This window comes from Seriola dumerili, unplaced genomic scaffold (assembly GCF_002260705.1).
Source record: "Seriola dumerili isolate Sdu_G_001 unplaced genomic scaffold, Sdu_1.0 BDQW01000290.1, whole genome shotgun sequence".
NCBI lineage: Eukaryota > Metazoa > Chordata > Actinopteri > Carangiformes > Carangidae > Seriola > Seriola dumerili.
This window is the reverse complement of record NW_019174545.1, coordinates 1,441,726-1,465,368: the sequence shown is the minus strand read 5'-3', so window position 1 is coordinate 1,465,368 and position 23,643 is coordinate 1,441,726. Positions and strand designations below refer to the sequence as shown.

General features: G+C 39.2%; 1 protein-coding gene across 1 annotated transcript; it reads left to right on the top strand.

The window, feature by feature from the left end:
• The first annotated feature begins 700 nt into the window (after positions 1-700).
• On the top strand, positions 701-23,503 carry egflam (EGF like, fibronectin type III and laminin G domains). Its single transcript, XM_022757810.1, has 25 exons — positions 701-806; positions 5,482-5,591; positions 7,013-7,099; positions 7,732-7,758; positions 8,004-8,121; positions 8,224-8,359; positions 10,973-11,139; positions 15,037-15,149; positions 15,374-15,633; positions 16,324-16,511; positions 16,615-16,715; positions 16,795-16,895; positions 17,535-17,679; positions 17,819-18,008; positions 18,669-18,794; positions 19,252-19,495; positions 19,596-19,707; positions 20,299-20,415; positions 20,584-20,764; positions 21,428-21,451; positions 21,628-21,706; positions 21,922-22,065; positions 22,395-22,478; positions 23,123-23,226; positions 23,352-23,503. The coding sequence occupies exons 1-25, from the start codon at positions 701-703 to the stop codon at positions 23,501-23,503; spliced, it is 3,216 nt and encodes a 1,071-aa protein (XP_022613531.1).
• The last annotated feature ends 140 nt before the right edge of the window (positions 23,504-23,643 follow it).

Genomic DNA, 23,643 nt, shown 5'->3' with positions numbered 1-23,643 from the left:
TTAATGGTTTCATTGTTTTGCCATTTTGGTCATTGTTGTCATTGTTGTGCACACAGGCAGTCAATCGCGCGCGCGCGCGCGCGCGCGCACACACACACACACACACACACACACACACGGTATTAATATGGAGTGTCTGTTGCTTGAGCACCTCCCCTGCCTCTGCGTCAAGACATGCTCTCCATCTGTGTCCAGTGTGCGGATTAGACGCTTATTATCCTCTTAGCTCTAAATGGCCCCACGTTCCTGCACTTCGCTGTCCATCTCATCTGCTGTCTAAGACGCGCCTGACACGAAAGCGAGATTCCTGCGTAAAAATGATCTCGCCTACCATTCAGTTGCGTTTAGTCGTTGCGCTTTACGCGTGAATTGTCGGGACAGCCTTCTCCATCGTCTGTCAGCGCGCCTGTCGGGGCACTGTGGCAGTCTGTCCGTTCGTTAATGTGTCCGACCCACTGATCTTTTGCAGACTGTAATCTTATCAGTGTCAAACCGTAGCTGCCCTTTCCTCTCGGGCAGTCTCTGCCTGCCTTTGGATGGCGTTAGCGCCAGAATCTTGATAAAGACGTTTTTTTGTATTTTTTTTTAAGAGAGAAAAGTTTTATCAGCAAAGGGATCAGTTACATTTACAGTTACAGGTGCGTTTGAATGTGTCTTAAAATGAACATTTGACCGTTTAAACTTTCGACCAGAAGAAGACATGGAATCTACATGTAAAGGAAGGAGTCTCCTGTACTTACTTCTCTTTGCAATATGCGCGGCCAGCGTTTGCTTTTGTGCAAGAAGATCAAATGTTCGGAGATCTGGTAAGTTCATCAGCTCAAAACAAGCATGACAAGGTTTAATATTATTATTATTATTATTATTATTAATAATAATACAAATAATAATAATAACTAATATATTTGAGATATATATATTGAGAATGTGGATGAGGGAAACCTTTGTATGTGCTCATCTTTTCTTTCATTTGATTACATTAAGTATCTTTAAGCCTGCTTTAAAACTTTGTCAGGTCACATTTGAATTAGCGTAGCGGCAATAATTCACATTAACAATCTGTGTGACACCTTCAAACTTGTAAAGTGCTTAAACTTTGGTTCATGGCAATAAAAGATTCAAGCAAAATAATATGGCTGCTGGGTGCTCATCATTAGGAAAACATACCATCATCATAATGTCATCTCCATTATACACATCCCTGCTCATACAGTATAAAAGTGATTAGTCTGTATCAAAGCTCACTGTGCAACATGTTGCATGTTACACCCCACTGATCAGCAGCATTAGCTCCATTTGAACAATAACCAGTGAACTGCATTTATCTATCTAAACTGTAATTTAAATTACATTTGAGGCAGAAAAGGGACATGAATATGAATTGTTGAAAATTTGTGTTTTCTTGATTAAAAAACAAAAACTGTAGCTTAAATATATTTTCTGTGAAAATTAAAAGATCTTTGAAAGAAAAGGAGAAATAACAGTAATATTCAGCTCTAGCTCTTTGCCTCTTTGGGCAAAAAATCCTTGTTGATTTTGTCATTTCCACAGTGTCTCTCTCTGTCAATGTCTCTCTCCCTGTCTCTGTCTTTCTTTGTTATCCTGTCACCCTGAACACTTTTTCTGTCCCAGTTTCGTTCCTTTTCCCCCTCTTTCTCTCTTTCCATCACTTCCTTTTTCTCTCGCTGTCACTCTCTCTGACTGTCTGTTGTGTTTCTCCCCCACTCCTTCAGTCTCTCAGACCCACAGGCCTTAGCAAGCTGACTATTACATCTGTCTGTCAGCACAGAAAACTCCACAGTCGAGACTGCCATATACAGAGGACGGCTGTAGGTCTGTCCTCATGACTTCCAGTGACATTTGTACTTGTTGTTTGTTTTGAGGTCTTTCAAGTCTCATTCTAAGGGGGGGGGGGTGTCAACAGGCATCGATGTCCAGATGAATCACGTCAGCCTTTAAATAACAAAAATAATTATATTTGGAAAGCGTTAAAATTGAATGACATCTCACCTCAAAGTGGTCTCACTTTTCAGGATTTTGACAGCTTTTTTCCCTGGTTAGAATAACCTATTGAATTATTTTTAGAACCATTCAGTAGCTTTATTTTTTTTACACTTATTATAATGTGTATCTAAAGCTATTACCTTGTCGCAGTATGCATGCATTTTAATTGATCTTTTCCATCCCCTCACACTCAGTACGTGAAACTTAATTTGGTGAAAGACAATGAAAATGTGAAAACAATTTTCCCTTTGTCAGTGTTAATGTATTATTTCCTAATTCATGCTGAAGAGGAGCACAACAGCATGTGTCTTCATGCTCATTCATTTTTGGATGACTCAGACCTGGAAAGAGCAGCACTTCTACATGACTGACTCGAAAAGTGGAGATGTAGAATCAGAGTGATAGAGAAGGTGGCTTGTTCAGAAAGAAGAAACCTGAATTTAAGATTGGATAATTGTTGATCAAGTGAGAGCAAGTATAATGAGAGCACCTGTTTGTTTTTTCTGTCCCTAGTTGTATAAATGTGTCAGAAGCATTGACATCTCAACATAAATGAAAAGCTCAGTGTTTTAACCTGCACCCCATAATGGATTAAAAACGGCTTTATATTTACTTGTTTGAAGCCGACAGGAATGAATATATATAAATATAAATGACAAAGATACATTTTGGGTCATTTAAAGACTGGCTCCATTACATAATTTGTCCATCAGAGAGTACTGAAAAGTATTCTTTTTCTTTTCAAATGCAAAATGTCCCTCTCAGCACATATCTAAGTCACATCTAAAAAAAAAAAGATGTGTACTATTTGCATTATGGAATAGTTTCAAATCTTAAATATGTAGATATACTATATACTGTCTATTATACAAATACTGACACAAAAAAAAAAAATTCCTATAGTAGTTGAGCTCTTATTTGGACAATACTTCAACCTGAAATTTTCCCACCTCTACAGATATCCTAAATGATCAGTTGTGGCAATTTGCCAATCTGGTCTAGTACATGTGTTTGGTGCATTTGGAAAAGGCCAATGTGTAAGATACTGTATGAGATGCTACAACTGTTGCTTTATGCTTTATCTAAAGTGCACTGTTTCATAAGATTATGGACTTATTGGCCTCACTGAACAGGATCTTCAGTGTACAATGAAAACAATTTGCACCCAGGCTTGATAAGAAAAGTGATCCGACATGACAAAAACAAGCTCAGTACCGTGTGACAAAGTTTAGCTTTAATCAACGCAGGTGGTGACTGCTACAATCAGGGCTTACTGTAGCTGTGTGCGCTGCGCTTCAGTACTACAAACCTGTATAAACCTGACTCGACGGCTGCTGATACGAGCTCTTGAGCAGAGTCGCTGTCCAAAGGAAGGTAAAGAGACGGTTTTAGAGCTTCAGGGTTCAGGGACCAGAACCAGTGCTTATTAGCCTGTTAGCTTTAGCCTGTGGATATCACTCCTGCTACCTGTGGACTTCAGAAAGACTTGCTGCTGCAGTTTGGTGAAGTAACACAACTTTTAGTATTTGATAGTGTTAACTGGTCTTCAATGTGATTTAAACATAATTATCACAGTAAGTTAAGCGTGAACATTGATTTCATAAGTTATCATCTTAATGTAGCATACAGCTTCGTAACATATCAGTTCCATCATTTGGTCAGAGAGTATTTCTGAATGGCATCTTGCCAACTGGTTCGGAAGGTTGTGTTATCACAATTTAACATACTAATTTTTCCAGATCTATTTAAGAAAAAACAATTATTAATTGTTTTTATCATTTCCAAAAAAAGTGTCCAGCTCAGCACAAGAACAGCTTTGGTAGCTACTCAAGAGGCCACCTGAGGAGGCACCTACAGGACCAGGGTCAATACCTAATCTAGTCATACTGATCAAACATAATCCATTAGTTTCAGGGGTTTATGTTAAGATTTTCAGGATTCATACAGATTAGAGAACAGTTTAATTCCAGTCCCTCTGAGTATTATAATTTGTACCCAGACCTATCTTTCACTTGAAACACCACTGTAAGCCGCTGTATGTTGATGGCCATAAAGATGATGATTTGAGAGAGTCAACTCTCTATCTGCTCTAATTCTGTGAGTTCAGCTCACCCGTACATTCGCTGGGCCACACCCCTGGGGAGATATGGATGATCGGGGAATTCAGCTGACATATTGCATTATCTGCTCGGATGGAAGAGCAGGGAGAAGGGTACGAGAAAGGAGTGGAGATGCCAACAGGAGAGGAGTCAGGGGGACAGGACTGGAGTGAGGTCGGCATAGGAAGTGAAGAGTCACAAGAAATAAAGAGGAGAGAAAAAGGAAAGTGGAAAAGAGCAGTGTTGTAGCTACATGAGATTTCAATTTACTGAGTTCTGCTTTGCTATATTTAGTTTTTGTGTGATCTTCATGTCAGTCTATACCAGCGATGTCTGTCTTTTTATCACTTAGACAGAGAAAGGGCAATTATGGCTAATATTTACATTTTGAACTAAATCCCAACTAAGTGCAAATCCTAGAAAGAGAAACTACTAACAATCTCAATCTATCACTGCCTGTGCACTGTGCAGACACCTTTTTTCAGGTACTATCAGAATCTACTCTTAATTTAGTAAATTCATTAAAAATTTAAAATGTATCATGTTCAGCTACTGTATATTATCAAGCATTTTAAGGAGTCTTTTGATCTGGATGTTGCAATCATCCACTATGTGCAAATATTTTGACATAAAGTGTATGACCATGAGGCTCTGAGGGCACTTGTCTGCTCATGTTCCTCCATTAAAGCTTGGTAATGCATATACAGTAGGTCATCAGGAGCACTGATGATCTACAGCTATAGATATTTCTCTCTCTTGCTCCCATAAGAGCCTCCTGAAGTATTTTCAGGCCACGGTTGAACACTGGAAGTGAAATCACAATCCCCTGTAGTGCCACAGAAGTACCTTGGATTTAATAACTCAGGCCGTGAAAATAATGACATCTGAAGTAAGCGTCAGTTGATATTATAAGCCAGCATGTCAAACTACAGGTTATGTCATCTCAAGTGGTCCTTTTTTCCACCGTTCAAATATACTCAGGTGAAATCCAGTGTAGGTTTTGTTCAGACTATCATTGATTATATGGAAAGATACTGCAACAGACTTGTTTTTGCATGGAACTATTGACAAGGCTTTTCTGACCAGGCAGGCAATTCTTGGAAGTGCAACTTCTTTACTTTTTCTGAACAATGTTAACAACTAAAAATTTGTTTTCAATTTGTTTCTGAAAATGAAATCTTCACATGGAAAGGATAGGATAAATGTGTGGTCAAAAAGTGTGTATTTTATATTAAACCTACGACAATGCTATGTTATAAATGGTGAGCATGTCAGCTACACAGCTATTTAAACATCCAGCAGACATGGAGCAACATTAGCAATCGATTCATGTCAATTCATGCAATGTTATGTCTTTCTTTGTATTTGTATAAACCAGATCGTTTGAGTCCTCCATTAGACATTCAGCTAGAGACAATCAACTGCACAGCCTTCAGTGTACGATGGAAGATGCCACGGCGACATGTTAGCACCATCACTGGATACAAGGTACAGTCACAAATTGTGATTTTACATTAAATAATAAAAGACTATTTCAACTTTACTTTTGATATAAATATTGATTGTCTTTGATATTTTCCTATATAAAACTGTATAAAAACAATGACATATGGGTTTTTATCTTATGAGCACATATATTTATTTTCAATTTCTTCCAGCACTTCATATTTTTTTATTAGTCTAGGTAAGATGTTTACAATCCAGTAGCCCTTGGCTGGTGGGTTTAGCAGTATAACCCTGTTGACCAGCAGTCATTTCAGTCTCAAGGCTTTCTTGCCAGGTATCACATACCTAAAAGGCACAAACCCCACATGTTCCTTTTCAGAACTCTTTTTCAAAATGCATTAAAAGGTTTTCAACTCGCGAAAAATCCCCCAAAAAACAAAAACAACTTCTAAGCTACGTCACAAATCAAATTTCCTCTCTTTTTTTTGCATGCCCATTTTTCTCTGCAAGCCACTGACATGGATGGACCCCCATATTTTTTCTGCTTTTAAAGTGCCTGTCAAACTCACTGTCCACCAAAATGACCTTGAGGGCTAGATTGATATTTTGAAATTTCTGGTGTTTTGATGGAACCCTTTCACTGCCAAATGTATGCTTTTTCAGAGGCAATACAGCTCTGAAAGATGTTGTCTCAAATCTTTATTTAGTGTCCACCCCAGGCAAGATGTACTCAAGTACTGACAGTATTTGTTTTACTTGGTAGAGACATAATGGACATAAATTTAGCAGTATGCAATGGCATGGCAGGCTTTTACTCTAGTTTTTATGTATTATTGTGGCATAAAGTGGACTGAGTCTGTCCTCTTTCCTTTTTTATTCTGACATAACTTTTAAGCAACCATACTTTTTGTTTGTTCCCTCAAGTGTTTCATTTTTTTTTATATTTTTTGAATGATCCCACAACCCAATTTCCTTCCTTCCTTCCTTCCTTCCTTCCTTCCTTCCTTCCTTCCTTCCTTCCTTCCTTCCTTCCTTCCTTTCTAGTGTTTGTTTTGAGTTAACCATTAACAAAGTGAGGATCAGTATGACTGTGTGTGCTGTGCTTTTGACCATATGTCCTCACTAAGAGGATTAGTCAGCTACCTAGCTTCCCCACGACTCGCAGATTTGTGTTCATTTAGCCAGTCACTTTGGAATAATAAAATAATCCTGTTTCTTCATAGTATTTCCTCCGTATGGTGCAGTGTTTATGTTGTCACTGCCATGTCTTGATAGTGTAGGTGCTTAAAGGTTAAAAAAAAAATGGTGCTCTGATCCAACACAACAGATGTGACATTTATGAATGTTAGCTAAATCAAACACTACCAAAATAGGCTTGATTTTACTGGAACAGAAAGATACTTTTTCTCATACAGTATGTGTTTGTATGAGTCTTTGTCTTTGACTGTGTGGATGTTTTTCAGGTCTTCTATACAGAGATGAGGAATGGTCATCCAGTGGGTACAGCATCTTTGATGGAGGTGCCTCTCAGCCTGGACATGCTGACCACTGTGAGTGTACAGAGACTTTTAACCTGTTCCTGTTCATCACTTTCAAATAAGTAATGAACATCCTTAGCTATAAGTAAAAACAAAACATTTAGAAGGTGAGGTTGGTGATATACATTTTTCCTATTGTCAACAAATGCCATGAAAAGACTAAAACAAAGAGTGAATTGATCCTACTAACAACTAGTGTCTTCGTATCCGAAGCCTGATTTTATTCCTCTGTGCCACACAGCTCCACAAAAAACCATTAAAACCACAAAAAACTGTTGCACTGGGTGACATGTTGCTTCATTATGGTGAAAACAATCACTGAAGTTCAATTAAAGTTTATCCCATATGCACCCACCTACTGCTTTAAAACTAGAGCAGCAAATGTGTAATAGTCCTGTGCAAATGCACTACGTAAGTAATATATGTTTAAAAACTACCTGCTCTGCCTAAAACTATTTAGTTTTGTTTTCACTTTTAATATTTGGTGAGTATTTATATTATTTTTTGGTGACAATGACCTTCCTTTCTCACTTTCTATGAAAAACCTAAAACTACAGTACTCAGTACAATGAAATGTGCCTGAACTTTGTCAGTGCTGTGATACTCAAATATTTATGGACACCTCTGCTCTTATTTTCTCAAAGGGGCAATTTGATGGACAAGCAAGCTTTGTAAGTATCTTCTAGTCTTTTTTTTAATGATTTAGACCCTGTACCTGCTTTATCTTATCGCAGTTGACATTTATAGCTAGATTTGACAATGTCCACTTCCAGTAATTTTCTTTTTCGCATTGCCTCCTGTCTTTTTCCTGTTTTCTCTTCTCTCCCTCTGACCGTCCTTGCTGATGTGCTCTTGCTTATCTTTCCTTATCTATCTGTATCTCTATACCAATTCCTCCATATAAATGGTCTTCTAGGATGTGGACATTGGTAACCTAAAGGTGAACACTAAGTACAGAGTCAGTGTTGGAGCTTATGGCTGGGCAGGGGAGGGTAGGCCCAGCATGCCCAGAGACATCAGCACCGCCTCACATGGTAAGAATATGTGAGTTGGAATCCATTTTAAAGCTGATGCTATTATTTCTACTGTAGTATTGTTAATAACTCACTAAATTCAATTTCGCTCTCTGCCATCAGAAATGTGCATGCCCCCATCGCCCCCCACTCAGCCTGTTGTCATGGCTGTATCTGACACAGAGCTGGCGTTGTCATGGCAGCAAGGAGAGAGCGAGGGTAGCGCACCTGTCCTTCACTTCCTGGTGGCTTACATCAGGTCAGTCATAAATGATTGATCAACCTTCAGAAAAGTAATTGATGAAGCTTCACGTTTATGAAATTTATAAAGATCTCACCAGCACCGTGTTGCTGTCAGCACACAACACACACAATCACAGGGACGTACATTGGAGCACAGCCACTCAAAAACACACAGGTCACCCACATACAAACTATCAAACCAGCTCATCAGGTAAAGGGCAACTTGAAGTGGTCATGTCATGGAGTGAAAAGCCTTGTTCCATCAATGACTGTGTCCAATCACCTTCCTGTTCATTCTCTTTATTGATAAGCCATTTGTTATTGGACAATTCAGAGAGCTTTTTCCCAGAACACTGCCTCCATGTATCGTTGATAACCACGCTGATCTCTTGATGGTGCCAAGCAGTGATCAAGCCCAAACTTTAGTTAAGAGAAGTTTCAGAGGTAGTTTCAGATGTAGTGGTGCAGCCATTGAAATAACAGTGTTTTAAAGCAATAGATTGAGATTTGGGGAAATACACATATAAAAATAAATATGTAGCCAACAGCTAGTTTAGCTTAGCTTAGCTTAGCATAAAGATGAGAAGCAGGGGAAAAACGTCTGGCTTTGCTCTGTCTGAAAGCAACAAAATCCACCTACCAGCATATTTAAAGCTCAGTAATTAACATGTCATATTTTATCTTGTTTAACTTGTACACAAAGTGAAATGTGAAAACAACAAATTCTGGTTTTATGAGGAGTTATATGCAGGAACTATATCTTGGCCATGCAGTGACTTCAGTGACTGCAGTGTCACCATGAGTCTCCCTGTAAAATCAAAACCTGTTGTTTAACAGGGTATAATATGTTAATTTGTGAGAGTTTGAGGTGCTATTTGCCTGTTTTTGACCCTTTGGAGTGAGCCAGGCGCCCTGTGTTCCTCCTCTCCCAATCTTTATGCTAAGCGAAGCTAACTGACTCCCGGCTATAGCTCCAAATTTGATAAACAGATATGAAAGACGTAACCAGAAGTACTTCTTTCAATTTGAACATTCTCTTATGTGTAAGCAAAATGAATAGAAACTGGGACAAACAAACGCAGAATATAAATTAGGCTTTTTAACCATAAACACCATTATAATGGCAGTGTAAGGGGAATTGGAACAGGAGAAGCTTTTATGCTATAAAAAATGACTAATGAATTTTACTTTTTTTGGGCAAAATATGTGGGAGTGTTTTATTGGCAGAAAAATATAAAACAAAACACAAATGAAGCATCATATTAAGAGATAATCTGTTTTAAATTGCAGTTCTTTCCAAACTTTATCTGTGTGCATTAATGGGTGTAGATAGCTGCATATTTAGCCTCATTAATCAGACTCACTGTCACATTGCAATACTACAGAATACACAGCTCTCTTTTATAGTTAATTTCATGAGGTCTTTGCTGGTCTGTTCAGTGTAACCATTTGTGTTTTGACATGAGGGTCAGTTGGGACATGAGAAAGAATGAACTTCATACTCTAGTTGTGTCCAGCCTCACACACATCAATGGTATATGCACACACACACACACACACATAAAGGAACTTCCAATGTCTTGACGAGTCCTCTGGCTACAATGTCAAGGAAGTTGAGGTCAGAACTAATTTGCCCAGAGTCCTCTGGTGATTTGCCAGACACAAATAAAAAAGGCAAATAGAATTTTAAAATGCCCCCATAAGAGTTGTTTTTAAAAGAAAATAAGAAAAGAAAAAAGTTATAAAGACATAAAAAGAAATAAGCTTTAAAACACAGTAGTGTTGCCCTTCATGGTGTGAAGTTAACACCCTGCGATTGAGCAAAGAGAGAGGGGGACAGAGGCAGAGAGACTGTCACTTACTGTGAGAGAGTAGATGTGAATCAGTGCCTGTTTTTTGCATGAAGTAGGGATTTTCCACACAAAAGGGCTGTGTCAGAGGCACATCTTTCTCCTCTTACATCAAAAGAGGTCTTACTGAAGGGAGACATTGAGTGATGATGAAGATGACTCTATTCAGCAGATAGCTGTAGCTCCAGGCGCCCAAAATCAACACACAAACATAGTGTTTGAGATGGAAGCTGGAGATGATAGCCAAAAAAAATAAAGTCCAGGAGATCATCACTTTATTCTTTGCTTTACTTTTCAATGTCTGTTTAAAGCATAAAATAACACTTTGAGGCTTCAAGCAGCTTGAAATTAGTAAGATGATGAAAAAGAAACCGCTCAATCAATTGCTCCTTTTGATTTGTTTGAAAAGTGATTCAATATTTTTCTGACTTTGAATTATTCAGAGCTACAATTGTGAGTAATTGTTCTCTTGGCAGTCATTTTCACTGCTCATTTCCAGGTACATAGAACAGCAGGAGGAGCACAATGAAGTGACTGGTCAGAATTTTGAAAACATCCCTCACAAAAAACAATTACACTGAAGATGTTTTGAGAATGATGATTTTTTATTTATTTGTAAAAAAAAAAGAAAATCAAAAAATTAGCTAAAGAACACTAGTGTTTTGTAAAATGTCACACACAGATGTGGAAATATCAGAAAACAAAACTATTTAACAAACTTTAATAGATCATTCAGTTTATGTTTGTGTATCTTTATACATGTCCTTGTTTTTTCTCAGGCCAGAAATGGACACGGAGTGGACGTATATTCGTGAGCCCATTGAGACTAACTCCATGGTTTTGAAGGGGTTAATACCGGAAACGGAGTACCAGTTTGTTGTCCGGGCGGTCAATGTGCACGGGGTTAGCCCACCCAGCCACATCAACAACCCTGTGCGCACTCTTGGTAAGGCCAAATGTTTATCTCTGAGCAAAATGTGCTGTGATGTTACATCCATCAGATCTTAGTCCCAGCTCTCTCGTTACCGTGGTTTCAACCACATTTCAAAAACAAACTCAATTTCAGTTTAGTTTCAACATTACACCCACACAGAACTAAACACACCATGCTCATTTTTGCATGGCCAAAGTTACCCTCACAATAAAAAATTTACCATGTTCAACCACACTATATAAACCCCAGTGTTACTGTGGAGACAGTTGTCTTCTCCCCGCAGTGTGAAGCAATGATACGTTTTTGAAACTCAAAGTTTCTCTGGAATTCTCTCGGTTAGAGTAGAGGCATAATTAAAGAGAACATAATTGAAGATGAGTAGAACTTCATCCTGTACTGCATAATGTGCTTTACTTTATTTTTTCAGCATATTTTATCTCCCACCTTCCAGTCTAAGTTAACATATGAAGCTGATTATATTTGGTTTAGAGCTGAAGCATATTTTTGCTGTTATTAAAGTGTCATCACAGGGAATCCCATAATATAATGAGAAATCTTGCAATTTTGAATATAAATTTTCCAAATTTCTTACAATTTAGCATTAATTTGTGTTTTTTTGGTATTTGAAAGGCTCACAAAACCCCCTCAAATCATCATGTGAAAAATCAATGAAATAAATGGTACTAGACAGTTTGCCTCTTTCAGCATTTGCTTGAATGTAGGACAGCACCTGTCAGTGTGTCAGTGGGGTTTTCTGACTGTAGCCCTGGATGGTGGAGATATAGAGCAACAGAGTCATTTACTTTATTATTTTTGATGTAGTCGGCTGCTGGTGGTGTGTGGGGGAGGGTGGTGATTGATATTAAAGCACACAAACACGTACGCATTCACACAGGTGTGTGGGAGACATACACAAATACAAAAACATGCAGTTATAGCAATGTATTAATGGATTAAAGGACCATGACAAGTAGTTTACCTACAGATTAGTGGGCATAATGTATGTATGTATGATTATTAAAATTAAACTGCCTTGTAGTCACAGTACACACAGGCCACCCCGCTTCACACGCTATGTTAGCTGTCACACTGTTGTAAACTGCTCTGATTGAACTAAGCCCCTTCAGTCCTGCTAGACTGCACAGAGACAAAGACAAAGCTAGAAGGATGGACGGGAGAGAGATAATATTAGAAGTTAAGAATAATGTCAACGAAAGTTCCATGAAACAAGATAAATCGAGTCGGTCAGAGAGACACAGAGACAGACGGACAGAAACGAAGAGATAGAGAAGCGTGGTTTCTCAGCAGGGGATGAAAGCGGGTTACGTCCGAGTCTCATCAGACAGGATTAAGGACGGAATGCCAGACCCCTTCTCTGCCCGTCCACACCCTGATGGACACACACACACACACAGACACACAGACACACACACACACACACACACACACAAGCTATCACTGAGAGAGCGACAAGAAAAGTATGTCAGTCAGTCAAGCCCACCCCCGCTGTTCACTCAAGCAGCGGTGCATTGTGTGTGTGTGTGTGTGTGTGTGTGTGTGTGTGTGTGTGTGTGTGTGTTCATAGTGGTTAGAAAGAGGGTGGTATGGATTGAGGGGGATTGTTACACAACAGCAGATTAGTTTTCTGAGGGCTTTTTGGGCATCCCCCCCTCCATGTATGCCAGCACTCAGTATTCAGGACTTAATGTTATTAGGCTGTGCAAATTAGCACTTTAAATCTTGGCATCTATTCAAGCTTAAAAGTCAAGTTTCCATGAGATGTTTGACAAATGAAATTTTATTTTATTCGTATATGTTGTCTAATATCACTCCACAACACTACATGGGGAATGATACTGTACAATGCAGATAGATGGGGAGGTGGAATGGCAAGGAGAGAAAAGGGAGGGGATGCTGTTATGTAAGCTAAGATTAATCTTCCTCAGTGTAGCGTGGATGGGAAGGGAGGTGTTATATTGAACATGCACTCTATTGTTTTTTCAACTTTAGAGACTAGTAATAATACACTCAGTATAACTGAATAAAGTATGATATAAAATATACAAAAATGTATAGTGTGTTTTTAAAAAGTAAATTTAACATAGGGCTTACTATACAGTATTGTCCAACACATATGCACTAAATGTATGTGTGTAAATGTGTGTAACCAGTGTTGGGGACTAGTAAACTTCTTGTAATTGAACTAATAGTTTAACTACATTTTTCAAAAGTTCATAGATTCATGATTCAGTGATTCATAGTGATTGATACTTTTTTTTGCCATTTTTGTGTAGTAACAAAAAACTATTTTGATTATTCTCTACTCTACTATAACTGAACCCCCTGTGACCAGCCCCAACCACTGTGAAGGCAGCCCAGATAATGCATTTGTCAGGCAGTCACCTCCACACTTGACCTTTTGTGTAGTGCGTGTTTAGAAGCCAAGGTCAGGCGTTGCCACACAGTGACAACATCATCATGGATAAACCTCCCAAATCTCAGCCTGAATCCTCATGGCCATACTCCGGCAGCTATTGTATACAAAACCAAAGTGACATTCCTTTGACTTTCCCATAAGTAGTTGGGTATTTATTTTTTTGGTTGATGTATGACCTGTGAACAATAAGGCACTTTTTGCAATAAACTCAGCTGAATGGCATTTTTTGCCATCATGTAACTTTTTTGTATTATATTTTGTTATCATTTCTTATCACATGTTCTTTGTCAATTTCATTATTTTTTTTACAAAGTAGTTTGAACTACGTTTTCTAAGTAGCTTTGATTAGTTAAACTAGATTTAATTCTAGGGTAGCTTTGCTGCAGTTCAACTGGTCGCTTACAAAGCTACAGTGTGCTTTCAAAGTAGCTTCCCCAACACTGTGTGGAACAACACATTTAGTTATTGAGGACAGGGTTATAGCAGCTCTTTGGGCTTTCAATTAGCTAACCTACCTTTATCAGATTGGTTGATTAGGTTAAAAAAAAAAAAAAGAATTACTAACTAATTAATGTTGATGATGATTTTTGGCAGTGGTTTTAAACCACGCTCACTGTACTCACTGTCTGACTTTGTCTTTGCACATTATGAGCTCCCTATGGCACTGTTTTGTATCGAGGAGACACCTTTCAGTACGTGGTGCAGCAGCAGGGGTACAGGCTAACAGGTAGACCCAGTCGGCCAACAGCAGCTGTATACTCATGTCTATCATCATCATCATCATCATCATAATCATCATCATCAGTGAAATATGGTCACATTTTCCACAACATGATCAGTCATTATAGAAAGAGCCATCGTTCTTCAACATCTTCAGTGAACCAGTCGTTATTGTTTGTTGTTTAGGTCATGTTCATTGTCATGTTACTTTGCTGTGACTGAAATATCATTGTGGCACATGATGGTGATACTGCAAATGGAGGAAAAGTCCAAACCTGCACCAGTGGTGGTCATGTAGTATCTGTATAAAATCTCATTTCAACACTGAGTAAGAGGGATTGGTTTTAATGAGCACCAGCCTGCCACTTAAAAAAGAATGATACAGTAAAGGAGAAGAAGAAGAGGAAAAATAGGACATAATTATTGATAATAGATATATTTACAGGTTTTCAATGGACGCTGTGAATACAAGCAAACGGAACACCTGTTTTCACAGTCTTGAATTTTCATGAATTTTCCTGCTACAGAAACAACATGAAGTAAATTTGGACTTTACTGTATGTTTGCAGTGTCACTCCCTTACTTCTTGTTCTCTAATCATGTGATTCTCTGACCTCCATTTACTGTGTTCAACTCATGACTTGTATTTGTGGACATGTGTGTTTCCCTTCATTTCACTGCTGTCACCATTTAAGTCCTTTCACAGCATTTAATAACAGACATGGAATAATCCTCATCGACATCCTTAACAGGCGCATCAGAAGTTGGCAGTGGGGATTATGGGCGTTACATCACAGACTCCGGGATCAAAGATGATGATGGCTTTGACATTGATGACTCCGATTATGATATCTTTATTGAAGAGGTGGGTTTTTACATGACAGAGTTGGATAGTGATAATTGAAATTTCATTTTGAGTTTATTCAGACTCTTAAATCAAATTAGATTATAGATAGAGGTGAAATTAGCTGCTGAACACATGGTACACATGGTAAAAAGAAGTGATGGCAATTGTGCGTTAACCTGTGACACTCTAAAATAATTCTCTATCCCTCCTTTCTGTTATTTCTTTACTCGTCTGCTTCCTAGTTGAAGCCATTCCCAGGTATCAGTCAGGACAACAGGAAATCCCAGCTCCGTTCACGTTCTGGTCCACCGTCTGGTCGGAACGTTGTTTACCGTATGAACACCATCGCTCCTCCCAATGTCACTGTCCCACCAGTTTCCACCACCACCACCACCCCCAGCTCGTCCATCTTCCCAGACTTCTCAGATCTGGTCTTCCCCACCACTTCAGAGCCCAGTACCAATCCTGACACCACAACTACTGCCCCACTTACCACTACCAGGTATGATGTACCTTAGGAGCCCTGGCCTACGGTGGTTTCTGTTTTCACTGATGTTGTTGCGATGTTTTTGATTGAAAAGATGTCAGTGCTGTTTATTAGTTAGTGGAGAAGGTAACAGCCTCTCTCTTAATGGCAAAGCTGATCATTAACATGTTTTTTTCCTATGAAGAAAAAAAAAAACAGGGGTATCAGGAAGGTTTTTTTTTATCTCAATAAAATATCTGTTCTTATTGATGTTCCTCTTGCTCTTTGATTGCTAGGTTGTTGTCTCTCCTGGCTTTCTGCTCCTAAAAGCCAGCTACAGTTTGCTTTTTTCATGCTCTTCCACTTTATTATATGATTTAAGATGTTGATTGGAGCAGTGCACTGAAATGTCACATCAATTTAAGCTGTCACTGGTTGTATGTAATGTACAGCTTTAACTGGAGAAAATATACACTGGCCTGACTATACTTAATAAGTAATATTCAATACTTTTTTTATCCTGGTTGTTTCTTTCCCTAAAGCACAGAGGGAAGAGTATCTATGAGGAAAAAGCAAATGTAACATTTAGACAAACCTGAGGACAGAACAATACAATAAATGCATTGAAGACTACCTAATGCCCGATTTGCACTGTAAAAATCGTGTTTTCTCAGAAGACTGAAAACTAAACTTCTTTCTCTTTTTTCCTGTTTGGATCCACCCCAGCATCACTGTGCCCACCACCACTACCACCCCAACCATGTCACCCTGGAAAGGTGACATACCTCGCATGTATGACCTGACCTGCGATGATACTGTGTGTCCCCCCGACAGCTTCTGTCTCAGTGATTATGACAGTGGAGGTTCACGTTGCCACTGTAACCTCGGAAGAAGAGGGGACACTTGCTCCGAGGGTGAGAGAAGCGTAATACGTTGTCTGCCTTACTTTTTGCAGCTATTCCCACCCAGCTCTTTTATCATGAATTTATCATGATTTTATCCTTTGTTCCTCTTCAGTGGTATCGGTGAACTTTCCCAGGTTCTACGGCTACTCTCACATGACTTTAGAACCCTTGAAAAACTCTTACCAGACCTTTCAGATCACTTTGGAGTTCAAGGTGAGGGAGTGAGCTGTTTTTACACCTTTGTGTTTTTGTCCCGACAAAACGTATTTGAAACAGTTTCTCTCTGGTGCAGGCAGACTCTGAGGATGGCTTGCTGCTATACTGTGGGGAGAACGAACACGGCCGTGGAGACTTTACCTCTTTGGCTCTGGTGCGAGGCAAGCTGCACTACAGGTGAGGAAGAGTGACTCGCATTTTGCATATCCAGTGTATCACTTATGGGTTAAGAAAGAATTTAACGCAACCACACATCAAAGGCTAAATAAGAAATACAAACTACATTTCGATGTAATGTTAGCTTTTACATAATGTTGGTCGAAAAAAAAACAGATGTAAAATAAAGGTTTTTAAGAAAACAGTTTCAGGAATACTGCTAGCAATTATTCATTAAAAGGAAACAAAAAAACAAATATAAATATAAAACTCATGACTGATGTAAGATTTAATGATGCATTTCTATGTGATTTAACTATAAAAACATTGCACCTAAAATATATTTTACTCATTTTAAGCACTATACATCTTCAGTGAGCTGTTGCAATAAGCACATACAGAATATACATATGATACAGTGTGCCAAAAGTTAAGCATTTTTGGAAATACATTCTCAGTCTCTCCAATACGAAGGTACAGCAATGGTCAGTTAGCTTAGCATAGCACAAAGCCTGGAAACGGGGATAAACAGCACTTTCTAACAGGAAAAAATTAAGGGGAAATTTAGGGGTTCAAGGATGCTCATCATTTGAGCTGTTTACAGCATATTCTTCATGAATATATACATAATAATTACCCGTTTCATCTTTGTCTCTACAGGTTTAACTGTGGTACAGGAGCAGCTCAGATAGTTAGCGAGAGTCGTGTAGTTCTTGGTCAGTGGCACACAGTAACTGTCTTCAGAGACGGCATGAGCGGCTGGCTCCGTATGGACAACGACACCCCTATATCTGGACGCTCACAGGTAACAATAAGACATACAGAGCTTCAGCATGTGTTTATTATTAACAAAGGATGTGTCGTCCATTATTAATAACATTGGATTAAAGTACCGTGTGTGTTCATAGTAATAAGGGATGTTTTCTTCACCCTCGATGTCTCAGGGACAGTACACAAAGATCACCTTCCGCTCGCCGCTGTATGTGGGGGGATCCCCGAGTGCTTATTGGCTGGTCAGGGCGACGGGGGCAAATCGTGGTTTTGTTGGCTGCATTCAGAGTCTGATCATCAACAACAAAGCCACAGATATCAGACCCTGGCCTCTGGGCAGAGCTCTGAGTGGAGCTGATATAGGTGAGGAAGCATACAGTACACATGTGAGTTTGTGAAATGAGTTCTTTCCACATTACTCATAATACACTGGTTCTCCTCTCCGTTGAGTAGTTTAGAGGCAGATTTAGAGTCTAAACTAACTTATTTTGGGCTTCATACATAAATAATTGTAATAAAGTTAGACAGCTTTATTTGAATTTGAATGAGTTTGTTTATTCATTGCACAATCTGAGAGCGTATCATGATTCAGCGTTCAACCTTTGGTTAAAGCTGCAACCATAGAGACACACAAACATGTTAATGTAAGAACAGAGAAAATATCTGCTTATTATATCTAAATTGTTCACCACTTTAGATCATTCTCTGACACAATGACAGAAAAAATTGTTTTTGATAATTAGATTTTGGCAGATATACATAGATTTTTTTCACTGAATCGGGAAGTAGAAATGTTTGGGAAATTATGGCTCCCACAGGATTTTGTAAAACATGATTTCATGAAAGCAGTAAAAATATAAAACACTTTCCATCTTAAAATTCCCTTTTTACTTATTGTGTGACATGAAAGTTGGAAATAATGCAACCGCTGAAACTGTATTTGTTTTAGTAGTTGTTATGTGTGTAGATACATGTGCTGAGTCTGGCCTAATCCGCTCATATCTCCTTGCCACTCTGTACCAGGTGAGTGCAGCGACACTGTGTGTGACCTGGTCAGCTGTGCCAATGGCGGTGTCTGTTTTGCAAACCGTGCTGACGGCTACATCTGCCTGTGCCCACTCGGCTTCAGGGGAGCACTTTGCGAAGAGAGTGAGTCAACTGTATTTTCTCACACCCACACAAATAACAGACACTTGTCTTGTCTATAAGAGGAGTTTTGTGCCTCTGCAAAAGCAGAAAGTCTCTTTGAGGTTTGTTCTTACTCGACGGCTGTCATAGACTGTCACACACACCTTTTAAGGTAATTACTGAACGGTTGAGTGCAATATGAAGAAAATTGGTTGAGATGAGGATTATTATTTCTAATATAGAGGCAGAGGGATTGATTGCATGTCAGACCAGCTTTCAGACAATACAACCTACCACTTTCTTTTCCTCCTCCACATGTCCTTTCTTCCCATTTCTTCTGTTCTCACCGACTTCTTCCTTTTCCTCCCCTTCACTTTTAATCATTTTAATGCTCAACGCCTCTTCTTCCCCCATGGCCCAAATCCTTTTTCTTTCCTTCCGCCTGTTCTTTTCTCTTATCTTCTCTCAAACTCCTCAGGTTTCTCACTGTCCTCACCACTCTTCAATGAGACAGTGTTTTCGTACGCTGTCCTCCCCTGGCCTCAGTCCTCTCAGAGTTATCTGTCCTTCATGGAGTTTGAGCTGACGTTTCGGCCATCGATGCCCGACGGGATGCTGCTGTACAGTGATGATGCAGGCAGTGGAGACTTCCTGGCTATAAACCTGGTGGACAGATATGTAGAGTTCAGATTTGACTGCGGCTCCGGAGGATCAGTCATAAGGTACTGGATAGATCCGCTCTTATTCTAGTATGTCTCTTTTATTTTCATCTTCAATTTAGATTTTCTAACTTGATGCTAAATGTGATGATCTGTGCAACAGGAGTGAGGAGCAGATCAGTCTGGACACTTGGCACGAGCTGAGGGTGTCCCGCACAGCAAAGAGCGGTATCCTGCAGGTGGACAGCCAGAGGCCAATGGAGGGAATTGCTGAGGTATTTTCCTTCGATGTGTCTTGCGTAAAGCTGGTTTGTTATTTTTGACCACAAGAGGGCAGAAAAACCTTATAATAAACTCAGCAACAGAGCATTCACACACACTTCATTAAGTTCTGATGTTTAGGCACACTTTCAGCAGAAGCAAAGCAACATGGGCGGCGCATTGACACATTTTAAATGTGTGACAGTGAATGGTCTTTTTTAACCCAGGTTTGGTTCTCTAACTACAAAATAACTTCATTTTTTTGTTTTATGGAGACGTGAAATTTGGCTGTTTAACATTACCTGGCTCATTAAACATGACATACTTATGACACATAACAAAAAACTGTTTGTATAACAAATACAGGTAACATGCCAACTTCTGTATGTGATTTAATATTCCAGCATCTTCCATGAGTAAACTTGATGTAAGTGCAAAGTGCATGAGGAGAGGAAATTATACTATACCTGGTCAGACATATGAAGTATCAAGTATTTTATAAGCGAAGCAGGCCCGAGTGATGTTAATATTCATGAACATATTCATTTATATGGTATAACTAGATTTATTCATGAAAGGTTGACATAACTAATCTTTTTCTGCAGGGAGCTTTCACTCAGATCAACTGCAGTTCACCTCTCTATATTGGAGGAGTACCAGAATATGATAAAACCAAGAGGACGGCAGGTGTAATAAAGCCCTTTACTGGAATTATACAGAAGGTATGGCTATATATATAAAGTGGGGTCCAGAAGTCTGACAGTTGTCACTGTATTTAAATATATAATCTCACCAGCCACAAAGCCGACCACTATGACAAGAGTTTTACACCTTTTCTTGCTTCATCTTCATTTTCCTTCTCTCCGTCTGTTTTCTTCTCACCTCCCCAGCTGGTTCTCAATGACCGCACCATCCCAATAACAACTGGCTCCGCTGGTGGTGTCAATGTTGCAAACTCAGCACACCCATGTGTGGAAAGTCCCTGTGCCAATGGAGGGACCTGCAGGCCAAAGTGGGATGGATATGAGTGTGACTGCCCCCTAGGGTATGATGGCAGGCACTGCCAGAAAGGTCAGTTGCACTACTCAGCACTTCTATTTTTCCTATATGAATTTTATGCATGTTATTAAGTCAGTAGACACATTTATTGATTGATCATCGAAATTATAGAATGGGGGCAATTCAGTGATTGGTTTTCTGGTGGAGTTCAAACAATTACCAGCACGTCCCAATGTTTGATGGGAGTCAATAGTAGCAGAACATTTCATAGTTTGTTGTATTGTGATTAGAGAACATCAGGCATCAAATTAGATGATACATATCACTGACAGCAGTGTGTGGTTTACACAATGCTTGTCAGAAGAGATGTTTTGAAGCTGGTGCCATGTGTTTTGAGGAGTAGGAATAAATATATATCTGTTTTTGGCATTTCCATCTTTTGTAAAGTAAAAAACAAATGCACTGATACACATGGCAGCCTCAACAAGTTGCTGATTTATTAAAGAAAAAAAACGGATGCTGCCATTAACTTACTAATAATTTTAATGATGGCACTGTTTCTGTGAGTGTATAATACATGGCTTTACCCACGTGATATGATCTTTCCTCTTCTCATGGATTAAATCTTTTTCCTCTGTTATCATGTAATGTCATATAGAATAATGGACTGGACATTATAATCCCTTAAGCCTATCTATGCCTTCTCTGTTTTTTTCTAATGCTTTCACTGAACAGAGTGTGGGAATTACTGTTTGAACAGTAAGTTTTCTTGTATGAATTCCAAACGGATATTAAAATACACATATTCCCTCCCAACATTCCTGTATCCTCAGAGTATCAGTTTTAGCGTTCCCCTTTAGCTTCAACCAGTAGATACATGATGATGCTGCCACCTTGTGGTGATATGAAGTAAACACAGTGTTTCCTCTGCACAGCTGTGACTGAAGCCATTGAGATCCCACAGTTCATTGGGCGAAGTTACCTGAACTACGACAACAGCGATATCCTTAAAAGGTTGGTTGAGAAACGTGTATGAAATAAGCATGCAAGGGGTTTTTGGTGTCTTTTACTGTTGATATGTTCAGTTACAGTTCCTCATTTTATATCCTAAAGGCCCCTTGAACTTTCATAGTTAGTCTGTACATACTAATTATTTGGTGAAAGAACTATGAGTGGTGTTTCTCACTGTCACAGCAAACAACACTTGTAAACTTTATTTATTTTTTCAGGGTTTCTGGGTCCAGGACCAACCTTTTCATGCGTTTTAAGAGCACAGCCAAAGATGGCTTGTTGCTATGGCGAGGAGACAGTCCAATGAGACCCAACAGTGACTTCCTGTCCATGGGGCTTCAAGATGGTGCACTAATCTTCAGGTATTTGTTTGTGTAAAATGCACGACTAATATCTACTCACTCTTTATAAAATATATCTACGTTATAAAAAAGAACAAAAACTTTTTTAGTCTAAGTTCAAATTCTATGTACCACTTTGTTCTCTGTCCATTTGACGAAACAGGAGTCAGGAAGAAAAGGGAGAGCTCAGCACTGCTAAAAAAAAAAAACAAAAAAAAAAACCCCAAAGTATGAGGCAGGACTGTTACCTGGAAAAGAGCCAAGATTTATCTGGGCAGTACCATACAAATGTGAACCCACTGCACCCTGTGTAGCTAGCTAAACTCCTTCTATATGTTTCCATGTTCTAGTTATAATCTGGGCAGTGGTGCAGCTAACATTGTTGTCAACGGGACCTTTAGTGATGGAAAGTGGCACAGAGTCAAAGCTGTGAGGTAAGCTTTAAAAAGAATTCATCTTTTTATTAAGAAATCCTGTCAAATAATGTCTGCTGTGATGATTACAACACATCTGTGGCTATGTTTTGCCTTCACTTGTCTTTACACGTCAGACATTAAAGCTGCACCGGTTGATTTCCTTGTCCACTTGATGGCAGCAGAACAAGCTCTAAACTCAACACTAACATACTATGATTTATTAACATATAGCTATTCACACATCTTGCAGACACATGGAGGAATATTAGCATTTATATAGAGTTATTAGAGAAGTGAGGAAAAACCCAAAACATTAACATTACAACCACCCCGCAGAGCTCAAGGAAACTGCAGAATCAGGTGATAATTGTCTGTGGTTTCATCCCTATGAGGAACACATAGTCATTTGATTGGTTAATATAAAATTTATGATTAGCGGAGCTTCAAGAAGAGGACATACCTTTTTCTGTGCAGGACATTCAGAAGCAATCCATGTGGAAATTGGAAAATCCAAGGATAAATTTATTTTCTATAATTACTTCGTTGATGCAAAAAGGGGTCATCACGGTCAATGTAAGGTGCTGTGCCAAGAATTACATTACAGTCTTTGCCCTGTTTCTCAGGTTTACGAATAAGTTTACTATTATCACTTCTGTCTTCAGGGACGGCCAGTCAGGGAAGCTGACAGTGGATGACTATGGAGCAAAGACAGGCAGGTCACCTGGCAAGATGAGGCAGCTCAATATCAACGGGCCTTTATATGTTGGTAGGTGGAGCTCACAACTCACAATCTAGTAAAATGCTTCAAGTCAAACAAGTAATTGTGATTTCTAGATCTCTATATTCTCTTCCTTCAATGTCTGTTTTCTCTGTGCTCTCTCTCTCCTGAAGGTGGCATGAAAGAGATAGCTCTTCACACAAACAGGCAGTACAATGGAGGCTTGGTGGGCTGCGTGTCCCACTTCACGCTCTCCACTGATTATCACTTAGCACTGGTGGAGGATGCTGCTGACGGCAAGAACATCAATACTTGCTCCAACTAGAAAATGGCTTCAACAGACGAAAGTCCCCTTTCAGCAGCGTCTTAAACCGGAGTGAACACCTCGACCAGCTGATTTGTCATCTGGAAACTGACTTGCCAGCACCAAATGAGTGAAAACTAAAACAATATAATTTTGGTTTA

What these genes read in the sequence shown, in the direction of transcription:
- egflam (XM_022757810.1), top strand. Translation starts at nt 701, where the DNA reads ATGGAATCTACATGTAAAGGAAGGAGTCTCCTGTACTTACTTCTCTTT. An exon ending in TTGATGGACAAGCAAGCTTT is followed by an intron (nt 7,759 to 8,003) that starts GTAAGTATCTTC and finishes ATGGTCTTCTAG; the next exon opens with GATGTGGACATTGGTAACCT. An exon ending in CATCAGCACCGCCTCACATG is followed by an intron (nt 8,122 to 8,223) that starts GTAAGAATATGT and finishes CTCTGCCATCAG; the next exon opens with AAATGTGCATGCCCCCATCG.